General features: G+C 39.0%; 1 protein-coding gene across 1 annotated transcript in view; it reads left to right on the forward strand.

The window, feature by feature from the left end:
• The window catches only part of adgrl2a (adhesion G protein-coupled receptor L2a), an 88,962-nt gene extending 65,989 nt beyond the window's left edge, over positions 1–22,973 (forward strand). The window contains exons 8-24 of the mRNA XM_026323530.1: positions 140–439; positions 1,137–1,240; positions 1,907–2,092; positions 2,706–2,744; positions 4,706–4,889; positions 5,601–5,723; positions 6,170–6,375; positions 7,027–7,200; positions 7,757–7,966; positions 8,753–8,973; positions 9,549–9,615; positions 13,494–13,585; positions 15,893–16,061; positions 16,286–16,414; positions 17,157–17,253; positions 18,912–19,040; positions 21,675–22,973. Of these exons, the coding sequence (XP_026179315.1) occupies positions 140–439; positions 1,137–1,240; positions 1,907–2,092; positions 2,706–2,744; positions 4,706–4,889; positions 5,601–5,723; positions 6,170–6,375; positions 7,027–7,200; positions 7,757–7,966; positions 8,753–8,973; positions 9,549–9,615; positions 13,494–13,585; positions 15,893–16,061; positions 16,286–16,414; positions 17,157–17,253; positions 18,912–19,040; positions 21,675–22,522 (3,278 nt within the window). The 3' untranslated portion in view covers positions 22,523–22,973. The remainder of the gene's footprint in view (positions 1–139; positions 440–1,136; positions 1,241–1,906; positions 2,093–2,705; positions 2,745–4,705; positions 4,890–5,600; positions 5,724–6,169; positions 6,376–7,026; positions 7,201–7,756; positions 7,967–8,752; positions 8,974–9,548; positions 9,616–13,493; positions 13,586–15,892; positions 16,062–16,285; positions 16,415–17,156; positions 17,254–18,911; positions 19,041–21,674) is intronic.
• Positions 22,974–27,523: the final 4,550 nt, after the last annotated feature.

Raw genomic sequence — 27,523 nt, forward strand, 5'->3', positions numbered from 1 at the left:
TGTTTGTAAGTCTGATAAATATGTGTCCCAGCAAGAATAAAACTCCATCTGTCATAAAAGTCATAATGTTTTTCCTCGTTGGTTGCTCATTACATAATAATGGTCTAACCAAACATAATGCCTCTCTCTCTTTTCACAGCTCCACCACCAGTGTCAGAGGTGACTACATCCCCTCAGCCTTTGAGAACTACAACCACCACCACAACAACCACAGCACACAGGGGTGTAGCCAACGCTACCACCACAACAGGGCTGAAGGAGGGCAGCAGGAGAGCGCCCAAGCCACCTCTTGTGATTCCACAGACTACTTCCCCTCCTACCCTGGAGTCCTACCCCTTACCTAAGCGCTTCTGTGAGGCCACAGAGAAAAGAGACATATCGTGGCCTCAGACTCAGAGGGGCATGCTCGTGGAGCGACCTTGCCCCAAGGGAACACGAGGTAAACAGAGCTCTCTCTCTCTCTCTCAGGGCTGTGTGCTTGCTGCTTTCAATATGACCTGAAATGATCCCCAGAGAACATCCCTGAGTTTGTTGATCTGTCTGATATGCTTGCATACAATAATCTTAGTATCTAAAAGAGCGCCAGATTTAATGGGTGTACAGGGAATTAGTGAAGACATAATGGTCTTAGGGTTTTAGCTGTGTCATTCCAGGTCAAAACATGGTTCAGCAATCTGTGCTAGCAGAGGAGCAGGCTCAGCTGTTTTTCCTGGAGCTTGTGTGGATACATACACCTCTCCACTCACTGCGAAATCATGTGAAATCGTGTTAGTGTTCAGAGTTCATCATCCACAGTGCTAATTAGGACAGAAAACTACTTTGTAGCAAAAGCAGGCATGACTAGTAGTTAAAAATATTTTCAGAAACAAAATTACTGACTAGATGTTTCATTTTAATTTGTTCTTTAACAGAATTCTAATTGTTTTAGCAGACTAAAAAAATATCTGTCAGAGGCCAAATTTTCTGTACATACACAAGCAGATGTTGAATGTATAAATTTGTTGTAAATATGTTGTTTATGCACAATGTCTCATTTTATCCTTGTCCTTTGTTGCCCTGCATAGGACTTTCATGGGAAAATAAATTAGATTTGACTTGATTGAACTTGACTATTCTGTTCTTGTTTTCCTTGTCAGGCACTGCCTCGTATTTATGTGTCCTTTCCACTGGGGCCTGGCACCCGAAGGGCCCTGATCTCAGCAACTGTACCTCCCACTGGGTCAACCAAGTAGCCCAGAAGGTTTGTATGAGCTCTGCCTCACTGTTTTTCTTCTAAGAGGAATGTGTTTCTTAAAAACATAGAGTGGGGAGACAAAATAATAGAAACACATCCTTGAAAAGCTATGAAAGTGTGTGTTTTCAGAAGACTACACCAAAACTAATAAAGGCAAAGGCTGTGAAGACTAGCATGTATGAAGATTATGGTGCATCAGTTAAAAGAACTGCAAAATGATGATACAAATTGCTTCAAAAAGAGATTTAGCATATAGTACTGACATATATATATATATATATATATATATATATATATACTATACTATATTTATACTGTATAAAATAGAAGCAGTGTACATGTAATAATATTACCAACTGGCATGTATTTAATGGTCCAACTTTGAAGCAACAGTTACTGTACTCTTAAACATGCTGCCCTCTGTGTAACAAGGGCCATAATCTGTCAGCAGATAAAGCAAGCAGCTCTCTGTGTGCCGCTGTTTTCTAACTTACTGCACAGTAAAAAAAATTGCCACTATGGTAACTTATCTTATGTGAAGAAAAACATTAAACCCCCCTTTCAAAACTGGCATTTCAAGGACTTTTTCAAGTGTAATTTGATGTTAGAAATATGGCTGTAAAAAATTCTGTCTTCTTGCATTCCTGTGAACATTACTCACTGCCCCCGCAGATCCGAAGCGGTGAAAATGCAGCTAACTTGGCCAATGAGTTAGCCAAGCACACCAAAGGCCCCATCTTTGCCGGGGATGTCAGCTCCTCGGTGCGCCTCATGGAGCAGCTAGTAGACATCCTGGATGCTCAGCTTCAGGAGCTGAGACCCAGCGAGAAGGATTCTGCAGGACGCAGCTTCAATAAGGTAACCACAACCACTATTAAAGAAAAGCATTTGGACAAATATACACAATATTTAATTAAATTGTAACTCCCATTCTCACCAGTTTTCTCTTGCTGAATCGCTCTACAAAGTTTACATGGCTCGTGGGCTTTACCGACAGGTTAACAGTCTGATGACAAATGCAGAATTTTATTTTGTTCCCCAAAATAGTGCAGTAATACAGTTTGTAGATGTCATGTGGAGCTGGTCCGTTTCTCCCATTCATTTCAGGAAAAACAGAACAGGACCAAAATAAATAGCTGCATTACATTTAGACTATATTAATGGCAGTATCTGTGCATTTGGCAAAATGGCCATAATTTGGCTCTGACAATCTAGAAGAAACTATAATATGTGAGCATAAATGTGAACCAAAGCACCTTTATTGTGCAGCCTTCAGGTAAACCGGTGAGAGGCACATGAGAGAGTGCACCAGGAGATGGGGACAGGCTGGTCTGCTCTTATAATAGTTTGTACCATCCAGCACTCATTAAAGACTTTGTTTTTCACGAAACCTTTACTCAAGCTCATGAACTTGTGCAAATTATGTGTCTATTTTTTTTTAATCTGTTCTTTTCTCTTTTTAATAAAAAAGCTTCAAAAACGTGAAAGGACATGCAGGGCATACATGAAGGTACTGGAGCAATGCTTCTGGTCGCTCTGCTTTTTGCCGTCCCCTCCTCTGTTCCTGTGCTAGTGTATATGCCCCAGCCCAAGTTCAGCCGCATGTACCCTCTGCACTGTCATATACTCCCTCCTCTCTGTGCTTCCTGCTTTTTTGAGTAATTGCCTTACACACAGACACAAAGTGCTTTCTAAGTCAAAGAGAAGTTACTCAGGTGGCTTCTTTTCATGGATGTGTATATTTGTTTTTGTCCCACCCTCCTCTATCCATTGACAGCGATGGTGTATTTTGTTTTCATTCTGTTATTCCCTATTATATGTTTTCTAAGTATTTACTCAAGACTGCACAGCTGGATGCATAACAGCACAACTCAAACAATCATTCTGTTCTTACATCCGTCTCATTTGCTAAAGAATTTGTTAATTTTTATCGCAATTTTTGCTTTCTTATCAGAGCTTCTTTCTGTTTAAAAAGAATATTGCATCACACACAGTTCAGTTGTGATTTATTTAAGTTTTTTTTTTTTCCAAGGACCATCATTCAAACTTTCATCCCATTAAGTAAAAATTGTGGCTCTTGTTTCACAAGGACACAGGTTTTAGGTCATGTAAGTCATTTGTTTCATAAATTAAAGGTGCAAATCTTTAGCTCTATCAGGTTAATAGGGTTAGCCAGGTCAAATCAATTTTTCCTGTTTCATAGAATTCTGTCAGGTTAGAATTGAGAATCTTCACAGACATCTACCAGGTTAGGTTGACACATCAAAGTATTTTGGTCACATATATCAGTGTCCTCCACTTGGCATTAAAGTCACCCCTCCCAATCCAGATCTCCCCTGCGGGATGGTATTAAAATGGATCAAGTTAATTAGCCAGTCAATGGCCGCTGATAAAAAGAGAAGAGAAAATGGGTGGGGGGAATACACGTATGTAGTCAAACCAGTTCCCCAGAAATGTTGCATCATCTTGGGGGTTTAATGTCACAATGTGTAGATCTGAAGTCAGAGGTATTAGTCTTACAGAGGTTGTAAATGACAGCATTAATTTGACTAATGACAGCATGAGAGGATCTGGGACACAGATTGTTGACTCAGCAGTATCAGACATCTACCATACTTGACACAACATCACATTAGCTGCCCCCACCCTTTCCACCCACTGTCGCCAGCATTGATTACCTGATTAGACACATTGATTTGATTATTTCCTGAAAAAAACTGACTGTCGTCTGGATCCTACACCTAATTTATCCACTGAGCTGTTCAGGTGGCAGAAAGTGTGAGGATAAAGAAATGCTTGCATGAAGGCTACAGGATAGGTTAAAAAAAATACATGTATTCATTTGCATTTTCTGTTTCATTTTTCACACATTTCCTTGGCCTTTTTAGGGATTTTTGCAGCGTGGCGTAAAGCCCAATTGTACAATAAAGTAGTTGATCTTGAGTACATGCAGATCAGCGAGGAAAAAAGAAAATTTCTACATGCAAAATACTAAACTTTGCAGTTAGACAGTTTCAACTGAGGACAGCTTTGGGTACTTTGACTTTCATCTGGCCATCTCCTAATATCCTGTTATCCAACAGAGTTAATAGGCTCAATACACTGTGACCCTAACTGTCAGCCCTGATGTAGCGTCCTTCCAAAAGAAGCTAAATATGCAACATTTCTAATGATGCTCCTGTTCATCTCTTTTTCTCTGTAGTTTCTCCTTCATCAAAACAGTTTTTTAACATGATTTTTTCTAATCCAGTAAATGCCGTTGTTTGTTTTTTTATACATATACATCTTTTTTGCTTCTTTAGTTCACGTTCATTTTAGTCCCGACAGATGGGATGCTTCAGCACATTTCATTCATTTCACTTCACTGTCTGTATGTAGCTGCTTACTCTTGCAAACAAATACATTTCTTTCTAAGAACCTTTGTTGTTTTTTTGTGTGTGTATTTGTTTGCTTGGTTTTGTTTGGACACAGGCCATTGTGGACACAGTCGATAACCTTCTGCGACCAGAGGCCTTGAAGTCGTGGCAAGACATGAACAGCACAGAGCAAACGCATGCAGCCACTATGTTACTGGATACTTTGGAGGAAGGGGCCTTTGTCCTTGCTGACAACCTCATGGAACCTGCCTTTGTCAAAGTTCCTGCAGACAATATAAGTAAGTAAAGCTGAGTTTGTGGTAAGCAAATGACAAGCACCCTCGATTGATGCAAGCTCAGTTAATTTGATTACTTTCAATTCATTGAGAAAGTAACTCTTGTGATAGGAAAACAAGGCGGCCACATAAAAAAGGACTTTGTTTTCATAATAAGCATTTAAACCTCAGGGGAACAGAAAAAACAAAGCATATTAGGTTTAACGAGTCGCTTACTGACAAAGTGATGAATATCAGACAATTAAATAGACTGGATTCTCTGATTGCGAGCGCTTAGTTAATAAATGTATGCGTCTAGACCTTGTAACTCTATACATTAATGTGAACATTAGCCTGCTGTGGAGTCAGAAAAAGTACATAGTTTATCCACAGTCTCCTCTCCTCTCCCTCATTTTTTCAGCTGTTGGGCAATATAAGGAATCTTTTCCTTAGATGCTTTTTCCTTTGTCACTGTTTTATATTAGTACAGTCTCACTGGGATGAAATGATCACTTTGTGATTAATCTTTTCATTGTTTAGTTTATGGTTTAAATCACTGATGTCCTTTGCTGTTTGCAGCATTATAGTGTAGAAACGTTTGGGTTCAGTATTCTTCAGATTTTAATTTTTATGACCGTGAACCTTGTTTAAAAAGCCTGTAATGACTGATATCACATTTTCTTTTCCCTTCATTCTTCTTATCTCACCCATCCGCTGCATCTCTGCACTTTGCAGTCCTGGATGTATATGTACTCAGCACAGATGGCCAGGTTCAGGATTTTAAATTTCCCCAATCCAGCAAGAGCGGTATCTCAATTCAGCTATCAGCCAACACTGTCAAGCTCAACAGTCGGAATGGTAAGCCCTTTTACACATAACAAAGAAAAGGGAAGAAAGAAATAAGCTAATTCTGGTGGCTCAAAGAGCAATAAAGTGCTTGCTCACTGTGTGAAAATCTATAAAATAAAATATAGGCATGCTGCTTTTGACACTAGCTCCTATTCTGGTTTTTGTGAAAAGTTGAACACTTATCTCAAAAAACCCAAACCCTGTGATTCCAGCCAAAAACATAAAGCCAAATTTAAAAGTTATCTGTCTGTATCTGTCACTCATCTTTCTCCCATTCTCAAAGTTTTTATTGTGGAATATGTACATTAAATAAACTGGGTTTAAATATTTTTATTCATCTTTTTATGTATAATTTGTCATTGTATTTTTCTTTTTTCCCCGCTTGTCTAAATTGTTCTGGAAGCTTCATATTTCTCTTCCTCTAATGTCTGTTTGCATTTTCTTTCACTCTGCAGGAGTTGCCAAGCTGGTTTTTGTGCTCTACAAAAACTTAGGCCAATTTCTCAGCACAGAAAATGCCACCATTAAAATGGCCAACGATGCTTACGGGCGCAACGTGTCCGTGGCCGTCAACTCTGACATCATTGCTGCCTCAATCAACAAAGAGTCCAGCCGTGTATTCCTTAATGACCCAGTGATTTTTACCCTGGAGCACATTGATGTGAGTCTCCCTGCTGGTATGAACGGAGAGGTCATATTAAAAAACACCAGGAGGTAACATTCAGAGTAGACAGAGATCTGCAATTTGAATTGTAAATGTCTGCCTAGGTCAGCCGGCAGTTTATTTAAGTCATTGAACATCAAATTAAAGGAGTCTTTAGAACCTAAGTGAATTCTTAATGAAAACTAATTCTTTAATCAACATTGGGATATAAATGATACCCATTTTCTTTTATAGTGGGGGAAATTAACTCCTAGATTAGCTGTACAATCTAGGATGAAATTACTGGAGCCCCAATTATCTTACGTCTTTTAAAGTTGTCACTAGAGTTCCCAGAGGGCTTTGCGTGGCTTCATTTTTCATCACAGAAATTGTGCAATTCCAAAGACGTGCCGTCAAACAATTAGGCTTCTCTGTTATTAAGGCCTCATATACCCAACCATGCTTCAGTTGATTTGGTAAGCATGTGCCAAATGAGATACAACATATGAATTGCTTCATAAGAGCTGTGAAGTGAAAAATCCTCATCCATATCAGTGCAGAAAAATACTTTGTATGAGTAGGGGGTAAATGGCCTCTGTGTTCTACATGTACTTCAATTTCAGACAGTCAATTATTTGGACACTTAACCATATCTCTTGTTATCTGCAGATGGAGCACTACTTCAACTCCAATTGCTCCTTCTGGAATTACTCTGAGAGGAGTATGATGGGCTACTGGTCCACCCAAGGCTGCAAACTTCTGGACTCCAATAAAACCCACACCACCTGCTCCTGCAACCATCTCACCAACTTTGCCATTCTGATGGCACACCGTGAAATCTCAGTATGTTACGTCCATTTCAAACTCACCTGCTGTGTTTAGGATACAAAAATGGCTTTATGCTTTTAAATAGCAATTTTAAAAACAGATTTACCACAAAAAGACTTAAGGTTTAACACTTCGTTAATTATCACCAAACGCTTGGCTCATAACTCCCAAAAATGAAGCAGAGTCTATGTCTAACCTTTCATTGCAAGTTATAGCTGTTGTCATATGATTTTAAGGATGTTTAGAGGCAGTTGTAAAAGTGTCAAGTATTTTACAAAAAAAGGCAGTAAAACAAAATGATAAATATTTTTTTATCCCTCTATTTTCTCCAGTTTTATAACATTATGGTTCAGTGTGAATCAATAAGTAATTTAATGTTTTTAGCCAAACTTTTTTGAGCTACTTGGGAAACTTTGGCAAGTATTTAGCTTCTTTACAGCAGAATATGTACTATTTATGACAAGGTCTTATTTCATTTGAGACAAAATATTTCTGGATTTTTTTTTTTTAAAGAACTTAAGCAAAAACTTTTTCTTTAGTTTTCCATTTACATATCATTTATTTCCTCCAGGTTAATGACAGAGTGCATGAGCTGCTTCTGACTGTCATCACTCGCGTTGGTATTGTGGTGTCCCTCGTCTGCCTCACCATCAGCATCTTCACTTTCTGCTTCTTCCGAGGCCTGCAGAGTGATCGCAATACCATCCACAAGAACTTATGCATTAATCTCTTCATCGCTGAGTTAATATTCCTAATTGGTATCGATATGACAGAACCCAGGGTAAGTCAGAACGATTGCACCGTATTGATTTGGTTTTGATGCATTCCCTCTCACTTTATCTCTTCTCACCCCCAAGACAAAATAAAAGACCCTTTCAGAGTAAAATGGATGAGACTTTAAGCATTGTTTGTTTCCAGCCTTCCCTGCTTGTCCCTGACATGACACTAGTAGGACAGCACCATTAATATAGATTACTAAGGGTCTATGTCTTCTACTTGACAGGTCTTTTTCCTCTTTCACTTAAAGCCACAGTTGCTATGGCTGTGCTTTCATACCACTTTCAACATTTTTTTTTTCCACCTACATTTTCACTTCAATTTCTAGGTGCAAAACAGTAGTTTTCTGTATTGAGCTGGGAATTAAAACTTCCAGTGCTGAGCGATATGATTAAATCTAGCAATTCTATACATACAGTACAATGAGAATTTAAAATTCTACTGTGCTGATGGAAAGCTAAACCTTTGCACAGTTGGAGCCCGCACTGTGAATGAATATTCATTACCAATTTTTTCATCAGTGTCACTGATATGTGTTCCACTGCAGGGAGGCAGCAGCGGTGAATGTCATCTGTCAAGGGGTTTAATAAAAGATAGGATATACAGTATGATATACAATTAAAGAAATTAAATTTTAAAATGCTATGAAGATACTATTTGTCCTGTTTAAGTCTTGTTTGAAGTAATAAATGCTAATAATAAATATTAAAAAAATCTCACCAGTTTATTTGAAACTGTGATCATATTTATTCCTGTTTTTCCTTGAATATTTATTCTTTGCTTCATGCAGATCGGCTGTGCCATCATTGCGGGGATCCTTCATTTCTTCTTCCTGGCCTGCTTCTCCTGGATGTGTCTTGAGGGGGTCCAGCTCTACCTCATGCTTGTGGAGGTCTTTGAAAGTGAATACTCACGGAAAAAATACTATTATGTGTCTGGTTACCTGTTCCCAGCCATCGTGGTTGGTGTCTCTGCAGCTATTGACTACAGGAGCTACGGAACCAAAAAAGCGTAAGTGCAACTAGACAAATCCTTGGAAATGTAGAGCAGACACGCTGGATACTACACTGTGTGGGTTTACCTGCTGTATCTGCATGGGGCAGCTTTTGAAAAGAAATGTATTCATCACTTCTGCCTGTGCCTTATGTGCATCCCTGGGGACTATACCAAAATATTTGAGTTCCTTTTGCCAGCGAAGGGCAGCTGTTCAATTTTTTATGTCATTAGAAAGTGGTTGACAGACTCAACATTGTGGTTTCAGGGGGCTGCAGCTACATTAATGCGTTTCTACTCAAAGACCCTCCTGTGACCTCTTGTTTGTAAATGCTCTCTCAAAGAGAAGAGCACTGTGCGGAAAAAGCCTTTTATGTAGATTAATGGCCATGTCTTAGCTAAGACCCAGCTATCAAAAGGGGCTACTTGGGGTCTTCCCTCTGTTTTGTACAAGTGTATTAATATTCGGCCTGTGAAATGAGCATTTGAAAGTTAAATATTGACTAGGAAGTACGCACTAATGTCATTAGCCCAAGTAACCAAAAATTAATTTCTTTCCATTAATATTTGAAGTGTGTGTTTCTTTGTCCTAGGTGCTGGCTAAGTGTGGATAATCATTTCATTTGGAGTTTTATAGGACCTGTCACCTTTATCATCATGGTAAGCTGTTTTATTTTTCTTTGAATACCGAAAGTGACAGACGAATGGACTGAAAGGGTGAGATGAAAGAGATGCTGGCAAGACATAAGGGAAGTGAGATGGTTGAACTGAAGGAAAAGTCAGCAGGATTTTTGCTCCAAGTCTCCTCAGTGATGACAGGTTAATTTTGCAAGAAAGATAGATTTCGAGGCATCCAACAAGTCTCTCTGCCTCTCGCCACTTGACAAGGATCAGGATTTGATAGTATGCTTTAACTTCACATTTACACAACTGGCATGAAGTCTCACGTTGCAGACATTTCCTAATGGTCTTCAAGTTACACTTTTTTGTGATAAAGTCAAAAAATAGATTAAAATGGCCTTAAGGTGTGCATTTTATAGCACATACTGTAAGATAACACGGTTAGATTTTACAGCTCCTTTTTTTCCTCCTGTGCATCAGCCTCCTTGTGTGTTTGCCTGCCTGAAGTAAATAGTAGATGACAGTGTCAAGGAGAAGAGGAAAAGCAAAGGTACCTCTCTGTTTGGTCAAGGACCATGAGGGGTGAAGGACATATAACATATCATATTGACATATGTCCCATTGAGGCATGCAATTATTTACTGGTCATGACATTATTATCTCCTGCTCCATCAGAAAGGCTCAGAGGAATGAGACCTTAGGGAGTCCTACCTCTGTGTGCAAAAAAAAGAACAGGTGGTATTACTCAGATATAGACTTAGTCTAGCACACCATGTATTGCTTTGCCCTCATGCACACCAAGGGCTGAGGAAGCTTTGCAAACTTATCTTGCTGCTGTGCAGGGAGGATGGGTGGTATTTGTTCAGTGCTGCGTTCATTATCCAACATAATGGTTAGTACTGTATGTACAGCTGCAGTGACCTCTGTTGAACATCAAACCAACACTGAAAATATACAGGCGAGAGGGGGCACCCATGTCAAATTCCACCGAGTCTTTGAACACCATTGACCGCCTGCTTGGAGCTTTCAAAGTAAAGATATAGTACAGCTCTTTGTATGTGTTGTTACAGAATAAATAAAAGACGAATGTGCTGTCTGGACTGCATTTCACAGTTTTCTCAAAAAGAGACATTGCCACTTGATGTAGCAGTTAAAAATGGAGGAGATGACGCACAGAGAACCTGAGTAAATGGTGAAATTACAGTTTTTTTTCACATATTTCTTTCTCTCTGCAACTACTTTGAATGTGTGAGCTTATAATTGAGGTAATACTAACATTGTAATAAAACAAACATACATTTCTCCATGTGTCAGCAAAGGCTCTGTCAGCCACACAGGAATATGTTTCCTTAACCCTCATTGTTTTCGAAGTGTGTGTTGTTTCCATAATGATTTGCATGAAAAATGTGGATGCAGTGGAAATGATGATCGGGTTCCCGGTGGTGATGACCGGAGAGATAGAATCATGACCCTGTGAGGAGCTAATGTATTGTAGCCGAGCTAATGTGTGACAGGAATGAGGTTTTGCAGCACTTTCTTAGACTTTGCACATTGCTCGTCTGATTCTGTGCAACAATTGCCTCAAAAAGACAAAGTGGTGTGGAAAGGGACATCTCAGGGGAGCACGCAGGAGCAAGGTTTGTCTGCACAATCCATGACCCTGGTTTCTCTACAAATTGGCTTTGTCCTTGTCAATGAGGGAAAGGGAGAGGAAGAGAAAAGGCACACGAGGAAGAAAAAAACAAACCGGTGCTGCTTTGGCTCACGTCTGGATTCCCCAGCCGCCACCCAAACCTTGTTTGTACCAAGTAACATTGGTATTGACCAAGGGTGGTCATGCTTTTTTTCATCCTTTTGTTTCCCTTTGCTTCGCTTGCATTTCCTGTTTTTTTTTTTCTTTTTTTTTGCTCTTGGCTCTTGCTTTTTTTTTTTTTTTTTTTTTCTTTTCTTTTTTTTTTGCTCTTGGTCCTAAATGCTGACTGAAACAAAAGCTGGAGGAAGGCATTTAGATCCATGTTCTTGGGCTGAGGTTGTACTGTCTCTGGGCACAGGGGGTATTAGCTCCATGAAAAGGGAACATGGAAGTAATGAGTGGTGGGGGGAGCCATTAGTATGCTTGAGATAGCTTCAACACAAGGCCTCTTAGATCATGACACGTCGCTAGCATTTCTTATCATCTGGACAGCTCCATCTGCACCTTTAATATTTTATCTCCAGGAGTTCATTTGGAGTTCAGTGTGTACACACACAGTCCACTTCACAAGAAAGCTTTTTCCTCGGTCCCAGTGTGGTGAGGTGCTTCTACATGACTTGCAGTGATGATTCAGAAACAGAGAGACAAAGTGAAGGATAGAGACAAGGCAGCGTTGCTCTAGCCAGGGGGATCCCTTGGGATGGGCTGCGAAAGCATGTTGGTGGGGGTTGGAACATGTGCCCTGCTGCTAGGTTACTTTAAAGTACTGTGTCCCTCTCCTCTGTCTCATTGGATCCATGTCACCACTCCAGGCTGTGTGAAAGGTTTTTTGAAAAGTCTGGGCACCCCCCACCCCCACTGTCTGACTCATGCTCATGCTGACAGAAACGATGGCTGATAGCTCTAAAACAAAACATAGTTTTAGTGCCGTCTGTGATGTAAAGGTTCACGATTTTCTTTTTCTTAACTTTTCTTCTAGCCCTGTCTTTTACTGCCTGGGTTATTGTGAGCAACTGCATGAGTTGGTTGCACGTGGAGGGGTGATGTATTGATCGCAGGCAGTCTTTTGATAGCAGTGTGCACCAGAACAGAGAATTTCTGCTTAAGAGTGAATGGCCGTGGTCTGAGTCTAGCTCACAAAGGTCATACATTTATTTCATGCCCTCATACTGGCAATGTTACTCCATTTTTCTTATGCCTTATTCAAAAGAAAACATGATAACACTGAAATGCACAGTTTATAAGACTCACCTGGAAAAAAGGCTTTTGTTGTAACTGGTTTTTATTGTCTTTATATGTCTTTTTTTTAAACAGCATGCCACAGATACAGTACAGTAGCTTGCATATATTTGTCTGATCCTTTGATATGCACTATTGGAAGCAAACATTTCAATTTTTCTTTCTCAGATATTGCTTGACATTATTTATACATGCCTGGCTTGCAGTACAAACACAGTCTGGTTCATCTGCTGTGAATGCATGTACATGCTGTGTCAGGGACTAGTTTGCCCCAGAATAAATGTTTTTGAAGTAAATTATTTGGATCGGCTCCTTGCTGGCCCATCCAGTCTTTGTGTCTCTAAATCACAGTATTGATTTTTAAGGTACCAAATAAATGCGCCCAGAAACAGTGCACATAGTATCCTTGTCTCGACCTGATATGTGCCACTGGCTCCCTTAAGATTTAATACATTAAAGCAAGCAAGCAAACGCCATCCCCCTGCTCCGTTTCCCTCTTTCTCTTTCCCTTTTTATCTGACTGCACACAAGAATCGAACAAAATATACAATATTCCCTCAAGCCTTTTCTAGCTGGTTATATCTTATAATATTTCACTATGTGCATAAAATGATATGCAGTTGTTTTGTACAACAAGAGGGTCTCTTATTTCTCCTGCTTCTTTTCATTCCTTTCTGACTTTGCCAGGCTGCTGCTGTTTCTTCCTTTTCTTTTATTTATTTATTTATTTATTTTTTTTTTTTTTTTTACTCTGATGGGTTTTAATGCATTTCCATGCTCTTATTGATATAGAATGACACTAAATTTGGCGCCAGTCGGCCCGTCTGAGCCAGGCTGGAACGATAGATGTTTATTGGATTAGTCTGTGGACATGCAGCGATTCGAAGGCTCTCCTCTTTTAATACTTAGAGACAAATTAACAGTTTTTTTCTCTCTCTGTCGTACGTCTTCATGGATTAACACTGTCATCACTCTGTTTTGACAGCTCAATCTCATCTTCCTGGTCATCACAATGTACAAAATGGTGAAACACTCTACCACCTTGAAACCAGACTCTAGCCGACTGGAGAATATAAAGTAAGTAAATCTCCTCATTTTGTACCCCTGCATTCTCCTGCTTATCAGCAATATAACACTGGTGCTATTCTGCTACTACCCCCCAGGAAAACTAAGGCTCTTTTACTCTTGAGGAAATGTGTTTTTTCAAACTTCATATTGTTTCATGAGAAAATTAATTTTGTCCCCCACCTCCAAGCCAAGTTTCAGTACTGGACTAGCAAGTAACATTTGAATAAATTTTTTGCAGGGTCTATTTGGAAAATTATTCTGATCAGAAAGGGGCAATTATTAGAGGAGGTCATTATTTTGACTCCAGAAATTGCAAATCTAACACAGTTTTTGAATTAGACTTTCGGCACGAATTAGCTGCCATGATGACTACAGACTTTTAGATGTCTTTTCATCCTTTGTTGTTTTGCTCCAAGCCACCAGCCGCACAATTGCACAGGCACGACGCACATCACTCTAAGGCTGCGACTTCAGTAAACAATGTTGGAAAAGAAAAAAATCTTTTCCAACATTACCACCACCACTCCACTACCCCTATCCCCCTTCTAGTCTAGGCTCTCTAAGTGGCCTCGACATTTATGGTGTGTTTTGCTTTGGTAAGGAAAGCAAAGTTTTCTGTAGCACTAATTGTTTTGTTTTGTTTTTTTGCATGTCTGTGAAAACAATATTTACCACTGTTTATTGGAGGCTGAATTTCAGGGCCCCGTGCATTTTGGTTATAAGGTTTTGTTGCTCGCAGTAGCACAGCCCCAGGTTAATTTGTACCATTATATTTCCAGCACTCAGCACGGTGTTACTATTTTTATCCAATATTTGTTATCTTTTGGTTTTTCCTAATGAATGTGTGCAGCATTATAGATAGAATTGTGGTAAAACTACAATCAGGAATAACAGTGCTACATGGCTTATTTAGATTCCTTAGTTTATTTGAAATAGACTACTCCCTTATAAGTAGAGCCACAACAGAGCACATTTACAGAACATGGTGGCAGTCAGAGTGGTGTGGATGTTAGAATTGATTTTGCTTAAGCTTCTTTATAATAGAGAAATACACTGTATATTAATGGCTGCTTCTTTGTGGTCTTTTTCTTTGTTTGTTTGTTTTTTTTTTTGTGCCAAAGTTTGGTCAGTTTAGCACCAGTGTCATTGCATGTTGCATGTGAAGGCAAAGTTAACGCACACCCTCTCCTTTCTTCTCCTATCATTCTCCTCTTCTCTCTGTTCTGCGACCCACACCAGTAATTATCGCGTTTGTGACGGCTACTATAATACAGATTTGCCTGGGTAAGCGTTTAATGTGCACCTCAGATCATTTTACCTGAACACCACCACCCTCACATATAGTGGCATAATACAAATTTAGCCTCAGATGATGTGTTCTGACCAAATGCTCCACACATAATTTTCTAATTGAATCAGCAACAGCAAAAACACACAACTGTTAGACCCTTAATTTCATTGCCTGTCTTGATTTCTCTTGAATCAAACTTGACAATATCTTAACTCAAATGCCAACTAACCTACGCTTTTATGCGCTCTGATCTAATTGTGTTTCTCTCTTCCTGCTTATCATGCTCTCTAGCTATGAAGATAATAAACGGTTTATCAAGTAAGAAAATGTTGCCCAGAAGTGTCCTCTCCAGCTTGTAGTTTATTCTCTCTCCTTACTCTTTCTTTCCTTTTTCTTTCTTTTTTCTTTTGCTGCTTCATCCTTTTTCAGACTGCAGCTTCAAAGCTACTCATCCACTGTCCTTGTGACTGTTCACTTTCACCATGTCCATTGTTTTTTATAATCCAGTGTTGTTGTGGTTGAACATTAAACTCTAACTGCTGCTGGTGTCTGAAGGCTCCACAAGACCTTCACACACAAGGCGGAAAATCTCCTTGAATTCTTTCTACATCTTCCTAGTTCTCCAGTTCTGATAACACACTCACTAGATAAATATTTAGTACATCAGAGTATGTAATGGTTTTTTTAAAGCTAATTTTTAAACATACTGTGCTCTCTGATTATGTTGTTCTGTGTACACATCAATTATTATTTACAGAAAACTAGATCAAAGTTTTGCTTTCTGTCAGTTGTAAGACAGGAACTTTTGGTGAGAGTGTGTGTGTGAATGGAAGGGTGGGAACAGCAAGAAAGGGACTTTGCAGATAACATAGGTGTCATTTTATTGTTTTCCTCTCACCTGGTTTACAGCTTTTTTGTTCTTCATAATTTTGGTGATTAAAAATTGGAGTCCTTCTTCAGTCACTGACCACCTCTCATGCTGGATTTATCCTCTCCTTGTGTTTTTTTTTTTTGCTGCCTTTTAGACATTGGGTCATGGGTGCCTTCGCTCTGCTGTTTTTGCTTGGTCTGACATGGTCCTTTGGCCTCTTCTTCATCAATGAGGCCTCGATTGTCATGGCGTACCTCTTCACCATATTCAACACTTTCCAAGGAATGTTTATCTTCATCTTCCATTGCCTTCTTCAGAAAAAAGTACGTATCTTGCCATCCACAGCACACAAAGACAGTGATTCTTCCTTTCAATGTTAAAGGCTGCTGAATTTGACTAGTCAAGGCCAAACCTTCACACTGGCATGCAGAATCACAGCGCTACACGTGCTTATAAAGAGAACAAACACTGCTCGCTTTAAAATCTTTGGCTAAGTAATAAGTAAAGTCAACATTGTATGTAAACACCTAGATGTTTGCTCGCGCAGGTCCGCAAAGAGTACAGCAAATGCTTCCGCCACACGTACTGCTGCGGAGGGCTGCCAACTGAGAGCTCACATGGTTCTGTAAAGACTTCCACCACACGGACCAGCGCACGCTACTCCTCTGGTACACAGGTAGACCAGCAACTTCATACAGCCAAAGACTTGCTGAGTGTCAAAGCTGAGAAGAACACAACATTTCCAGCACAGATACACACTCACCATGCAGTCTATTTACAAAGTTTGAACAATTGTTCATGGGAATGTACTTTCATCGTGAGCATGTAGTTATAGCAAAAAAAATGCACACCATCTTGCTTAGCTTCAGAGGTAGATCAAGAGACAAACATTACGTCACATTTTACAAGCAGCATCCACTGTACTGCATGAATACCTTTCTTCCGTTCCGCCCCCTTTAGCACTTGCTTTTATCTGTTTTCTCACTAACATTATGTGCATGGGAAATAGTACTGCACTGTTTAAAGAGCACTGCAAGCACATTTTACTGTGGGGAAAGCCAAACTTGCAAAACAATGCTATATTCCTTTGTTATTAAAGGTTAATAGGCCTTATTAGACAATACCTCCAGACGTACTGTGCTTACAGAGAAACATCCCTCTCACACTGTAATTCTTCACCCTTACTGAAAATAATCCTGACTGGAGATGAATTTCAAAACTTGACTTAAATAAAATAAATGTTTTAAGAGACATAGAGAAAGTGAGCATTAGTATTGCCCATTCCTCGTTGTATTCAAGTGGGAAGTGGTATAGTCAGAAGTACATATTCCACATACATAGAAAATAAATGAAAGTTGATCTGAAAGGTGACTGGGCTTGTTTAAAGTCCTAATGACTGTCCCTTGTTGACCTGACAGAGTCGTATCAGGAGAATGTGGAATGACACCGTAAGAAAGCAATCTGAGTCCTCCTTTATCTCAGGTGACATCAACAGCACCTCCACCCTTAACCAAGGTCAGTTTACACCTCATTTCTCTCCACATGAACACCTATGCACACATTTCATCATCCAACTAAAAATACTCCTTCAGGTTTCAATGATTTCACAAAACCATGCAGGAGCCTTTGCTAGTTATTGTAATAAATGCTTTCAGCTTGAAAAGACAGAGGGGTACAGTTGAAAAAAAGAAAAGAAAAAAGATCTAGGTCTTTAGTCTAGTCACCCTGTTCTGCCAACAGAGGATTACAAAAATCCGTCCTCAAATACTCTGTGCGCTGTCATTCTGGCCATAAAACTTCAGTCTCAAATTGGGGCAAGGCTAGAACGTTTATTTTTATTTAAGAGCTGGTTGCCCAAAGTTCATACCCAGCCTCAGGGGGAAACAAAGACAAAACTAAAACATGGGGAAATAAAGTTTTATTTTAAGAAAATCTTGACATAGAGTGATGCAATTTGTTGTCTGGCATATAAGGTGACCTCTATTACTTTATGGGGGGATTCATGAAAGAGGGAGGGGGAAAAACTGTCATTTATTATTTAGATTGAGCAAAATATGATGATGAGAAGATGATGTTCAACTCTGGGTGACCCGGAGTGCTTAGTGTGTTGTTAGGCTTTCTGCTGCCTCTGAAATGGCTTTCCAAGCATGCAAGGGAGAAGAGGGTTTACACCAAGGTAGTTTAACTTGACTACCTCTTCCCCCCTTCTCTGACTGCCACTTTCTGGCTTTTCTGCCTTTCTTGCTTTCTCTTCCCACAAAATAAAACCTCACACCTAGGGCTTTGAAGCACATTTTGACTTGCTGATACATCAGTAACTATATAGAAGCAAGACTTTTTTCCTACAGTACCGTTTCCTAGAAATGTTAATGTAAAGGTTGGATATTGATCACTCCAGGGTGTAGTAGCCTTGTTACCCTGGAGAGTCAGTGCACTAAAAGAGGGCTCTATCTCCTGGAAGCACTTCCCTGTCATTAAAATCATCCCTGGAGACTTCCCAACATGACAGATGGCATTTAACACAGGTGGTAAATGGCAGTGAAAATACCTCAGATCCTTAAAGCACACGGCAAGCTGGGGGGAAAAAACTGAAAGGAAGATGAGGCCTGGAAGAAAATGTCCAAATTTAAGTCTAAATAAATATTTTGATATCTAAACTTGGAAGGTGTCTGCACATGGGGAAGATTTTATATCCGAACCTGATTTAAATGGTGAAATGTTCACAAAAATGCACAATACCATTTTTCAAAAACATTTTTTTCTCTCCCCTAAGTAAATATGACTTCTGAAAGGCACTGATGATAGGATGCATAAAGGCTTGAAAATGGGTTTATAAATGTAATGGGTTCTGAATGACCTGCAGCACAAATAACAAATGAAGTTGACTTGCAACTATCTAAAGTTGTTAAATGTAAGTAAGGGAGGAAGGAAGACTTGAAAGTATTTCAATATTTTTGGCTCATGCAGAAGTACTTTTTTTTTTCTACTTCTCAGACTTTGTTCTGATTCTTAACTTAAAATAAAGATCCTAGTTTTAGATTTTATCAGATCCCTCTCGAAGACACCACGTCTCAAAAGAATTGCTGAAAATGTTCTTTCGTTTATGAACCTTTCAAACACTGGCAACTGACTACACCAAACATATCTGCTCCTCTTCTGTCTTGCCACTCCAGGAATGACCGGGAATTACCTACTAACAAATCCTCTTCTTCGACCACAAGGCACTAACAACCCTTACAACACCTTACTGGCTGAGACAGTCGTATGTAACACCCCCACGGCTCCAGTGTTTAACTCGCCAGGTGTGCTTACTTAATATTTTCACCTGCATTCAAGCCTTTTGTCTCTCTGTGCCTCCTTCCTTTCTCTCCCTCTTTGTCTCTTTAGTTGAGTATACTGCAGACCAAATGAAAAGCAGGATGTGCTGCAGTATCACATTTCCTTCTGAATCATTGTCTCCCAGGTGCTTGATACAGTACTTATTGTGTGTGTGTGTGGCACAGTGTACATAAAGTGCATGTGTTTGTGTGTGTAAATGAGCATGTTTTCATGTAGAACACAGATTTTTGTGGTTTGTCCCGATCTACCCTTTCTGTTCTCATGTTTCTTGTTGCCAAACTCTGTACAGGACATAATGATTAAGATGGGAAAGAGATACTGCACATTCTGCCTTGAGATAATGTAAACATTGGTGTAGACCTGAAGCTGTAGTATAAACTGCATGGTTATTAAGATTTATGCTTCTGAATTTCTCAAGTGATTTGTTACTGTGTTTTAGAGGGAGTCTTCCCCTTAAAACATGTTAATGCAACTTTTGCATTGTTTGTTTATAGATATATTTAATAGCTGATACCCATGCAAACTTAAAAAAAACCCACTACATTTCAATTGCACATGACATTGATGCATATATCACACTGTAAAACTGTGCCGTGATTATTTGTGCTACTCTATTTTGAAACTGAAATGGCATCTTTTGTCATGTTTTGTGCTTTTCCCCTGTGCTTCCCTCTAGTGACCTACAGAGAGACAAGTATGGGAGTAAAACTTAACTTTGCCTATCAAATGTAAATTTTTTTCAGCATGCTTATTAAAAACAACCAAAACCCTGGCACAATCACTGGTTTACTTTAGGCCATTAACACACACTCAGTGAGCAAGTGGTTCACAAAATTATCACCCAAATTTATCTCTAATCTGGAAGAAAATAAAATATTGATTTAGTCATTAGAATGCATCTGAACAGTTCTATTGCAAAAGCCCGTTACTCTGCTTCTCTCTCTTCTGCTTAATTTGTGATTTAAACTGACCATTTTTTAAAGTTTATTTATTGAGGTATTTTAGTGGAAAGGAGCATATTTATGCAAAGTTTTCTCCCCCCCACCGCCCTTTTTTTTTTTTTTTTGCTGTGTCCTCTTGTGGCATTCAGCAGTCTCAGTGGCCAGTAGTATTCCCCTCACACCTTTCTGAACAACACCTATCTGGGCAGTAAATTGCCTCCTAGCACACATAAACACATGGATGTCATGGCAGCAGCTATTAAATTTTTCCTTACCCTCGTTTTCTTTTCTTTTTTTTTTTTATAATTTTTTTGACATTTTTCCCCTAACCTGCAATATGGTTTAAAAAGTCTGAACTTTTCTCATCCTTTGTATAATCCCAATTATTCCACTTTTTTGAACAAAGACGAATATTGCTGTGAAATATCCCATTAGTCATTACCTTAATTTTTACATCTGTTGTTCTACAAGGAGCCGTGTTAGCCATAACAGAGAAAACTTTTCTTCTATCTTCTCTCTCAATCAAGACATAACTGATATTTGTTCTTTTTACTGCTGCTTTTCATGACCTCCAAGCTTTGAGAAATTCCTAACATGACCATGTCCGACCTCTGCAGCGGGTGTGTTATTCTTGAGCTGTTCTGGTAGTGACTGGGGTCTCACTGGGAACTGTCACTGTGACGGATGCCAAGTGCTGGGCTGCGGGCAAGCTCTGACCTTTGCCAGTTTTGGGTACACAAGCTGCCAACTAATGGACAGAAAGTGTACCAGCAAAAAATAAAAATACAGTACAATAAAAAAATCTACAAAAAATTGTTTTTGGAGATTAAAGCTGTTTAATGCTTGTTTATTTAATTTGCTGAACCCTTGCTCTTGCTAAGTTGCAGTTAAGACTTTTACTTTACATTTTGTTGTTCTTTTGAGTGATTCTTCTTCATGTTACAATAAATCATTTTACTTTCTTTTGTACATCAGCTGCTCTTAGACCAGATAGCCTGAGCAGACAGACATGATGTGAGTTGTCTAAAGTGAGTCTTTTCACCTGCTGTGTGTGGTGATGGTGGAGTGCTGCTTGTGGGCTCCCCTTGTAGTGAGAACAAAGATGGCTGTCCCATGTTGATACATGACTACTTTCCCTTTTCTGTCCATGTCATTTATCCCATCTCTGTCCTTTTCTTTCCCTCGGCACATCCAACCTATTAGTTGCTAGAAATCCTGTAAGTGTTGTAGCTTGCCCGTTTGTGGCTTCATACTTGTGGACATCTACTTTTGCCCGGTGTGTTGTGATGGTGATTACTGTTTCAGTTTGTTTCTTAATGTTGTTTGGGATCTTTTTCATTGCTTTGTCACTTCTGTGGCAGACTAAAATGCACAATGCTCTGCATATTTTGAAGCATTAAAAGGGAAAGTTAAAATGTATATGTGAGAAAGTAAAATGATTTCTCATTGCTAATAATGCATGCCTGTATATTGTATGTTAAGGATTGTGCCTAACTAACAGTTTTATGGCATGGCTTAATTTGACTTGAGTTTTCTATGTGAAACTGCATCCTAAACAGCATTAAACCTTTGTTTGTTTCTTTTATGTTTTTGTTTTTGTTTTTTTGTTTTTTGATGACTAATATAAAATCCCCTCACATTTTCTTCTCTTTCCAGGGCACTCACTGAACAACGTAGTGAGGGACACGAGTGCAATGGATACTCTACCGCTAAATGGTAACTTTAATAATAGCTACTCGCTCCGCAATGGAGACTTTGGCGACAGTGTGCAGGTAGTAGACTGCGGCCTCAGTCTGGACGATGCTGCCTTTGAGAAAATGATCATCTCCGAGCTAGTACACAACAACCTGCGTGCCTGTAACAAAAGCCACCAACAGCAACAGCAGCAGCACCCCAGTTTACATCATCCACCTCACCACCAGCAGCCCCGGCAGTACCACCATCACCACCACATGGAGCGGGCTCCCCCAAAGGTGACGGTGGTAGGCTGCAGCAGCAGTGAAGACAATGCTATCCTAGCTGATGCTTCGTCTTTGGTGCACATGGGTGACACAGTGGGCCTCGAGCTGCACCATCAGCAAGAACTGGAGGCACCGCTCATCCCCCAGCGGACTCACTCCCTTCTGTACGCTCCCCAGAAGAAGGTGAGGACCGATGGGGGAGTTGATACCCTTATCAGCCAGCTGACACCCACCAAGCCTGACGATAGTCTCCAGTCCCCAAACAGAGACTCCTTGTACACTAGTATGCCTAATCTTAGGGACTCTCCATGCCCCGAGAGCAGCCCCGATGTGGTGGATGACTTGTCCCCCTCCAAGACGAGTGAGAATGAGGACGTTTACTACAAGAGCATGCCTAACTTAGGGGCTGGGCACCAGCTCCAAGCCTATTACCAGATAGGCAAAGGCAGCAGTGATGGTTACATTATTCCTATTACTAAAGAGGGCAGCATTCCTGAAGGTGATGTACGGGAAGGACAGATGCAGTTAGTGACAAGCCTTTAAATGTATTTATATTGTTCCCAAATTTCTTCCTACCCTTTTGCAGCCCTCAACTTTTGAAGAACACACTAGTGAAGGGAATGGAAATGGTGGTTTTAATTTTGAAGTGAGCCTAGAAGCCCTGTCATATATATGAGTTATTTACAAACCTCCTCTTGCCACCTGCATTCCCATCTCTCTTCCCCAGACATGCCACTCTTACTACCTTCCCTGCAGACCAACAGACTTGGTGCACAACGATGGCAGTGCAAGGTTTTGAGAATGTACATAAAATGCAGAATCAAATTTTGATTTTAAGAGACAAGCCAATTATGTATTTAAATGTGCTGCTGCTGTTGAATAATTGAGAAAAATTTAAGGTACGGAAATTTGTGAAAGACACACACAAAAAAAAAAAAAAAAACATTACTGGCTACATCAGATCAGTAATTTCCTGGTGAAATGGTTGTACATACACTCCCCAACATCCTTGTCGAAGCCTGTTTTTTATTTGATTCTTTTTTTTTTAAATAAAACAACACCCCTGGACCAGGACATAGACTCTTTGCAAATGTTCCTGGACGGACTGATAGAAAAGGAATATGAGGTCCTGAGTCACTCCCTACCCCCACGATATTTGGATTGTATAACCACTAGCAATCAAGCCCCTGGCCTTATATTTTCTCAAATGTACATTGAACTGTTGTCAAGGAAAATGGCTGAAATATATATTTTGTTGTATTGCTAGTGTAAAATAAAAAATCATGGGAAAACATAAATATGAAAAACCTTTTAATTGCGAAATTTAACGTTTGAGAGACTATTGTGTAGAGGTTGCACATATGTTATACAATGTGTTTATGGTTCCAACACTTCATTCATGGTAGTATGTTTGAACATACAGGAGGATTCAACAAATTACAAAGACGCATTCTCACCTTCTCCACTTGTGAACAGTGTTTTTGCTTAATGAGTTCTATTGATATCCCATTGAATATATTTATTTAATTTTGCCAAAGTGGCATTACGTTAGTAAAATGGGACTGCAAAACCCCAGTTAATTGGTAGTGATTAATGCATTGCACAGTTTTGTGTAATTCTGAATGGATCTTTTTAACAGTCATGGCAAAGTGATGGGTAAGTGCAACTGAACTGAAACCAACTTTTCACTATAACATTTCTATCATAAATGTAGTTCTTCCGCCTGGGTTTGGACATTTTATTTATTAAAATCTTTCCAAAAAATAAGTGGAAAATGTGTGAATATTTTCCAGCACTGGTATACTTGCTGTACTGTAGCTCATGTTTTTTTATGTAAACATGTTACCAAGGGGCTCATCACTTAAGACTGATGTAAAGTTCAACACTTGTTTAACAAATGAAATAAATGTGAGATTTTTTTCTCAAATGTCAGTTGCTTTTCACTAGTTTTGTGTTTTGGGTACTATTTGAGAAAACAGGTTTAATTATTTTGCTATGGACAAAATAAACTTTTGAGTCATTAAGTGAGTCCCGAGCAACTCGAAAGGTAAATTGGCGATTTGTTTTTTTCCAGGGAATTTATTTGCTTTTTGTTCTGCTTTTTCTTCAATTGCTGCAGAGTCGAGAGAGCTCATTTCACCATGTGTGTTAGAGAAGCCAAATCTTTTCATGTGATTCACAAATGCGAAAACTCAGGTAGGAAAATTGAATTGTAAATGTTCCTCTTTGTGGTTGTAACACTAATAAAGGTTAAGAAAATGACACTGGTTGACAGCATTGTCCACTTAGTAAATTATTGAATGAGCACTAGTTCTGGCACAATTACAAAGCCTGGCAACACAAAAGTCTTTTAAGATATTACTTTAATGCCATGTGGGAGTGAAAATATGTCCATGGATCTAATAATGGGTCAACTCAGCTGCAGTTGTAGAAGTATATTATACATACTATGTTCGAGTATGACATATATTTGCTGTAATTAATGTCTGCTGCCGCAGCCCATGGTCAGTTCCTGTATGGTTTATGCCTCAGGTAATGCTAATTTATGAAGCATTTTAATATATCATCAGTTAAGGGAGAGTGACAGCTCTCAGCAGGGTAGCTGGAAATTGCACTGTTTTACCATTTGGCATTGAAGAAAATGACTTAGAACTTAGCAAAAATACACTTTATGTCAGTGTCGGTGCACATAATGTTTTGTGGGCTGCGTGTTGTTTTGACGTTTTCAACAATTATGTGACATTTTGTGCAATTATCTGAGGCTACAAATTGTCATAGAAGAATTATGTTCTTTTTTTGTGATCTCTTGTACAGACCCCTTGAATGTCAGTTAGGAATCAAGTGTTGAGGTGATTGTTGACTGCTTAAATGGCAGATATAATGATATGCATAATAATGAGGAGAAAAAATATATTGATTTCCATCTTGCATTATAAAACATGCAGCAACCTTTTAGCTGTGTAAGAAAATTTAAAATTTTAAATATACTGTTGTTTTTTAAGAGGCCTTTTTAAGAATTGCATTATATTATAAATAAGAAATATTGCTAGTAACATTTTATTTAAATTTTAACAAAAGGGAACCTGAAGTACAAAAGACATGTCCTTGATGCAGGATTCTTAAACCACAGAATCCTACACCTCGATGGTAAGAGTCAGTAGTCACTCTCCTCAGCAAACAAATAATTGCTAACCCTTTCTCCACCCTCTCTCTAACTGCTGTTTGTTTGTTCTCACGCAGTGACCTTACAAGTGGATAAACCTAGCTGATAAGCAGGTTTATTTTCATTATTAAGGGAAGGGAAATATGATCATGGCTTGGCTATTTGTCTGTGACAGAGAATGTGGACTCTGTACTCTCTAGCTGTGCGTGTGGCCTTCTCACCATGCAAGAGCCTCTCTAATTCCCCATATTTTGCTCAGGGAGAGACTTGCCCTTTGTCAAACATTGATTCAGAAGTAGGCCAGGAGCCGGGGGGCTGAGAGCTCAGTTGCTCCCACAGAGGAGCAAGTCAGCCCCTGGAAACAGAGGTAGAAAATACTATCAGCAGAATCAGGGTGAAACTGCCAAAGATGGATGTGTTATTGACGAAACAGAGGCATGAGACTAATGTGTGGCCAAATATGGATATTTGTGATTGTTGAGTCAGAAAAAAAAAGTTCAAGATCCAAGGAATTTCCGTAGGATATGATGCAATTGCATGAAAGTGATCTTCATGTTGATGAAAGCTTTTATGTTTTTTTTTTTTTTTTTTTATGAAATCCCAGAATGTATTGAAAATCTCCATGTTTCTGTGTCATCTCTAAAGGCACAGAAAACAAGACTTTTCCTAAAAGCACTTTGTATTTTGGTCACACAGAGATTAAATAAATATTTAACTAATCTGTTTAATATGAACTGTGACAAGCTTCATCAAGTTAAATTGAATAATAATTAAGCGCTTGTTTTAATTACATCTCATCCCCAATTCTATGACTTCTTAATTCTGCATCCCCACAAAACAAAAATGAATGTTTATATATATTTTATATCATCCAATCCAAATAATTCAGTATTTCTGTGCTACGTTCTTTCAAGTCTACATTTATGTGTTTGTGAAAAGTTCCGTTTAAGAAGTTCCATTTCAAACCCTTGAGGATTTCTATGAGGTTATCAATAGCAGCTGCAATAGCTTCGGCAGTAACTCCAGTGAATGGAAAGCACAGTGCCAATTACAGATGCCATCAACATGGATGAAAGCGATTGTATACAAGTAAAGGAAAACCTCTCAAGCCACAATAAGTAACTGGCAGCGCAAAAGTAACTTCCCAAACTCTTGAAGTCAAAGGGGACCCTTTAACTGCTCACTCTTTTCTTTCCCCAGCTTCTTTTGTCCTGTCCCCAACTTCAAATGTGCAGATTTGCAGCCCATGGGCGACTTAGATCCGGTCCCGTCGAGGTGAAAAATCCAATTAACCTGCAGCTCCAGCTGCCTTCGTTATAATCCCCTCCCATAATTATGAAATTACCAGATGCAGGATTTCAAATGAAAAAAGGATGAGAGTGACTGGCTCAGAAAAAAAGATGAAATAAACCATTCCCTGCTAGTATAGCGTTCCAATTTACCTCAAGGGGGAACAACTAAGTCTTATAACTGGGTTTGAAGGTGAGACCTGCAAAAGCCCTTGTAATCAGAATAAAAAATATCCTAACAAAAACAAGAAGATGGCTGGATCTTCAACTAGCCAATGAGATTAATAGATAGACTAGATAGTAATGCATTCAGACTGAAGTAACAGTATAAATACACTACCGAATCGACACTGAAAAAAAACTCCCAAAAAAAACAGTAGTACTTTGAGCAGTTTGGAATCTCTGCTGGTGGAGATGCTTATTTCTTGAGGACTATGAGGAATAAAAAGTTTTTTATTTTAGAGCTCAAAAGAAGTTTTTAAAACAAATGTATATCTGCCCTTGTCAGGGGGCTGAAACTGGAGAACAGCTATAATAACCAGCAGCAGCATAGTTTATTGCATTACAAGTATTAAACAGTGAAACAATAAATGCAATTTGATGCATAAATTGTACATGCATTTAAAAGTAATTATGAATGGGCGGCCAGGCTTTCAACTTAAGTAACTGCTATTATTCTGTAAATCAATACACACTGAATGGGTATGTCACACATTCATCCCCAGACGTTTGTATTCAAACCTTTCTTGCCCTTAATGTACGTCATTTCATTGTAATTCTTAGTGAGATTTCAGCCCTAGGCTTTCTAAATATTAAAACGCTGTTACTATAGTAAACAAAACAAAAGTAATAGATTCTTGTACTATTAAATCAGGTTTTGACATCCTCAAAACACATAGAAAAACTATTTAAATTATCCTATAGGAAAAACATATTTTCGTCTTGTAGTTAACTACACAGTGATGCAAGTCTGACAGAAAGGCAACATATTTACATAAGAGATCTGTTCAACTTGCTTCAATTTTAACATGATCAGATTAGGGGTTTTGACTAATATTTATTATCAGAAATATTTTTGACCAATACATGCAG

This window comes from Mastacembelus armatus, chromosome 4 (assembly GCF_900324485.2).
Source record: "Mastacembelus armatus chromosome 4, fMasArm1.2, whole genome shotgun sequence".
NCBI lineage: Eukaryota > Metazoa > Chordata > Actinopteri > Synbranchiformes > Mastacembelidae > Mastacembelus > Mastacembelus armatus.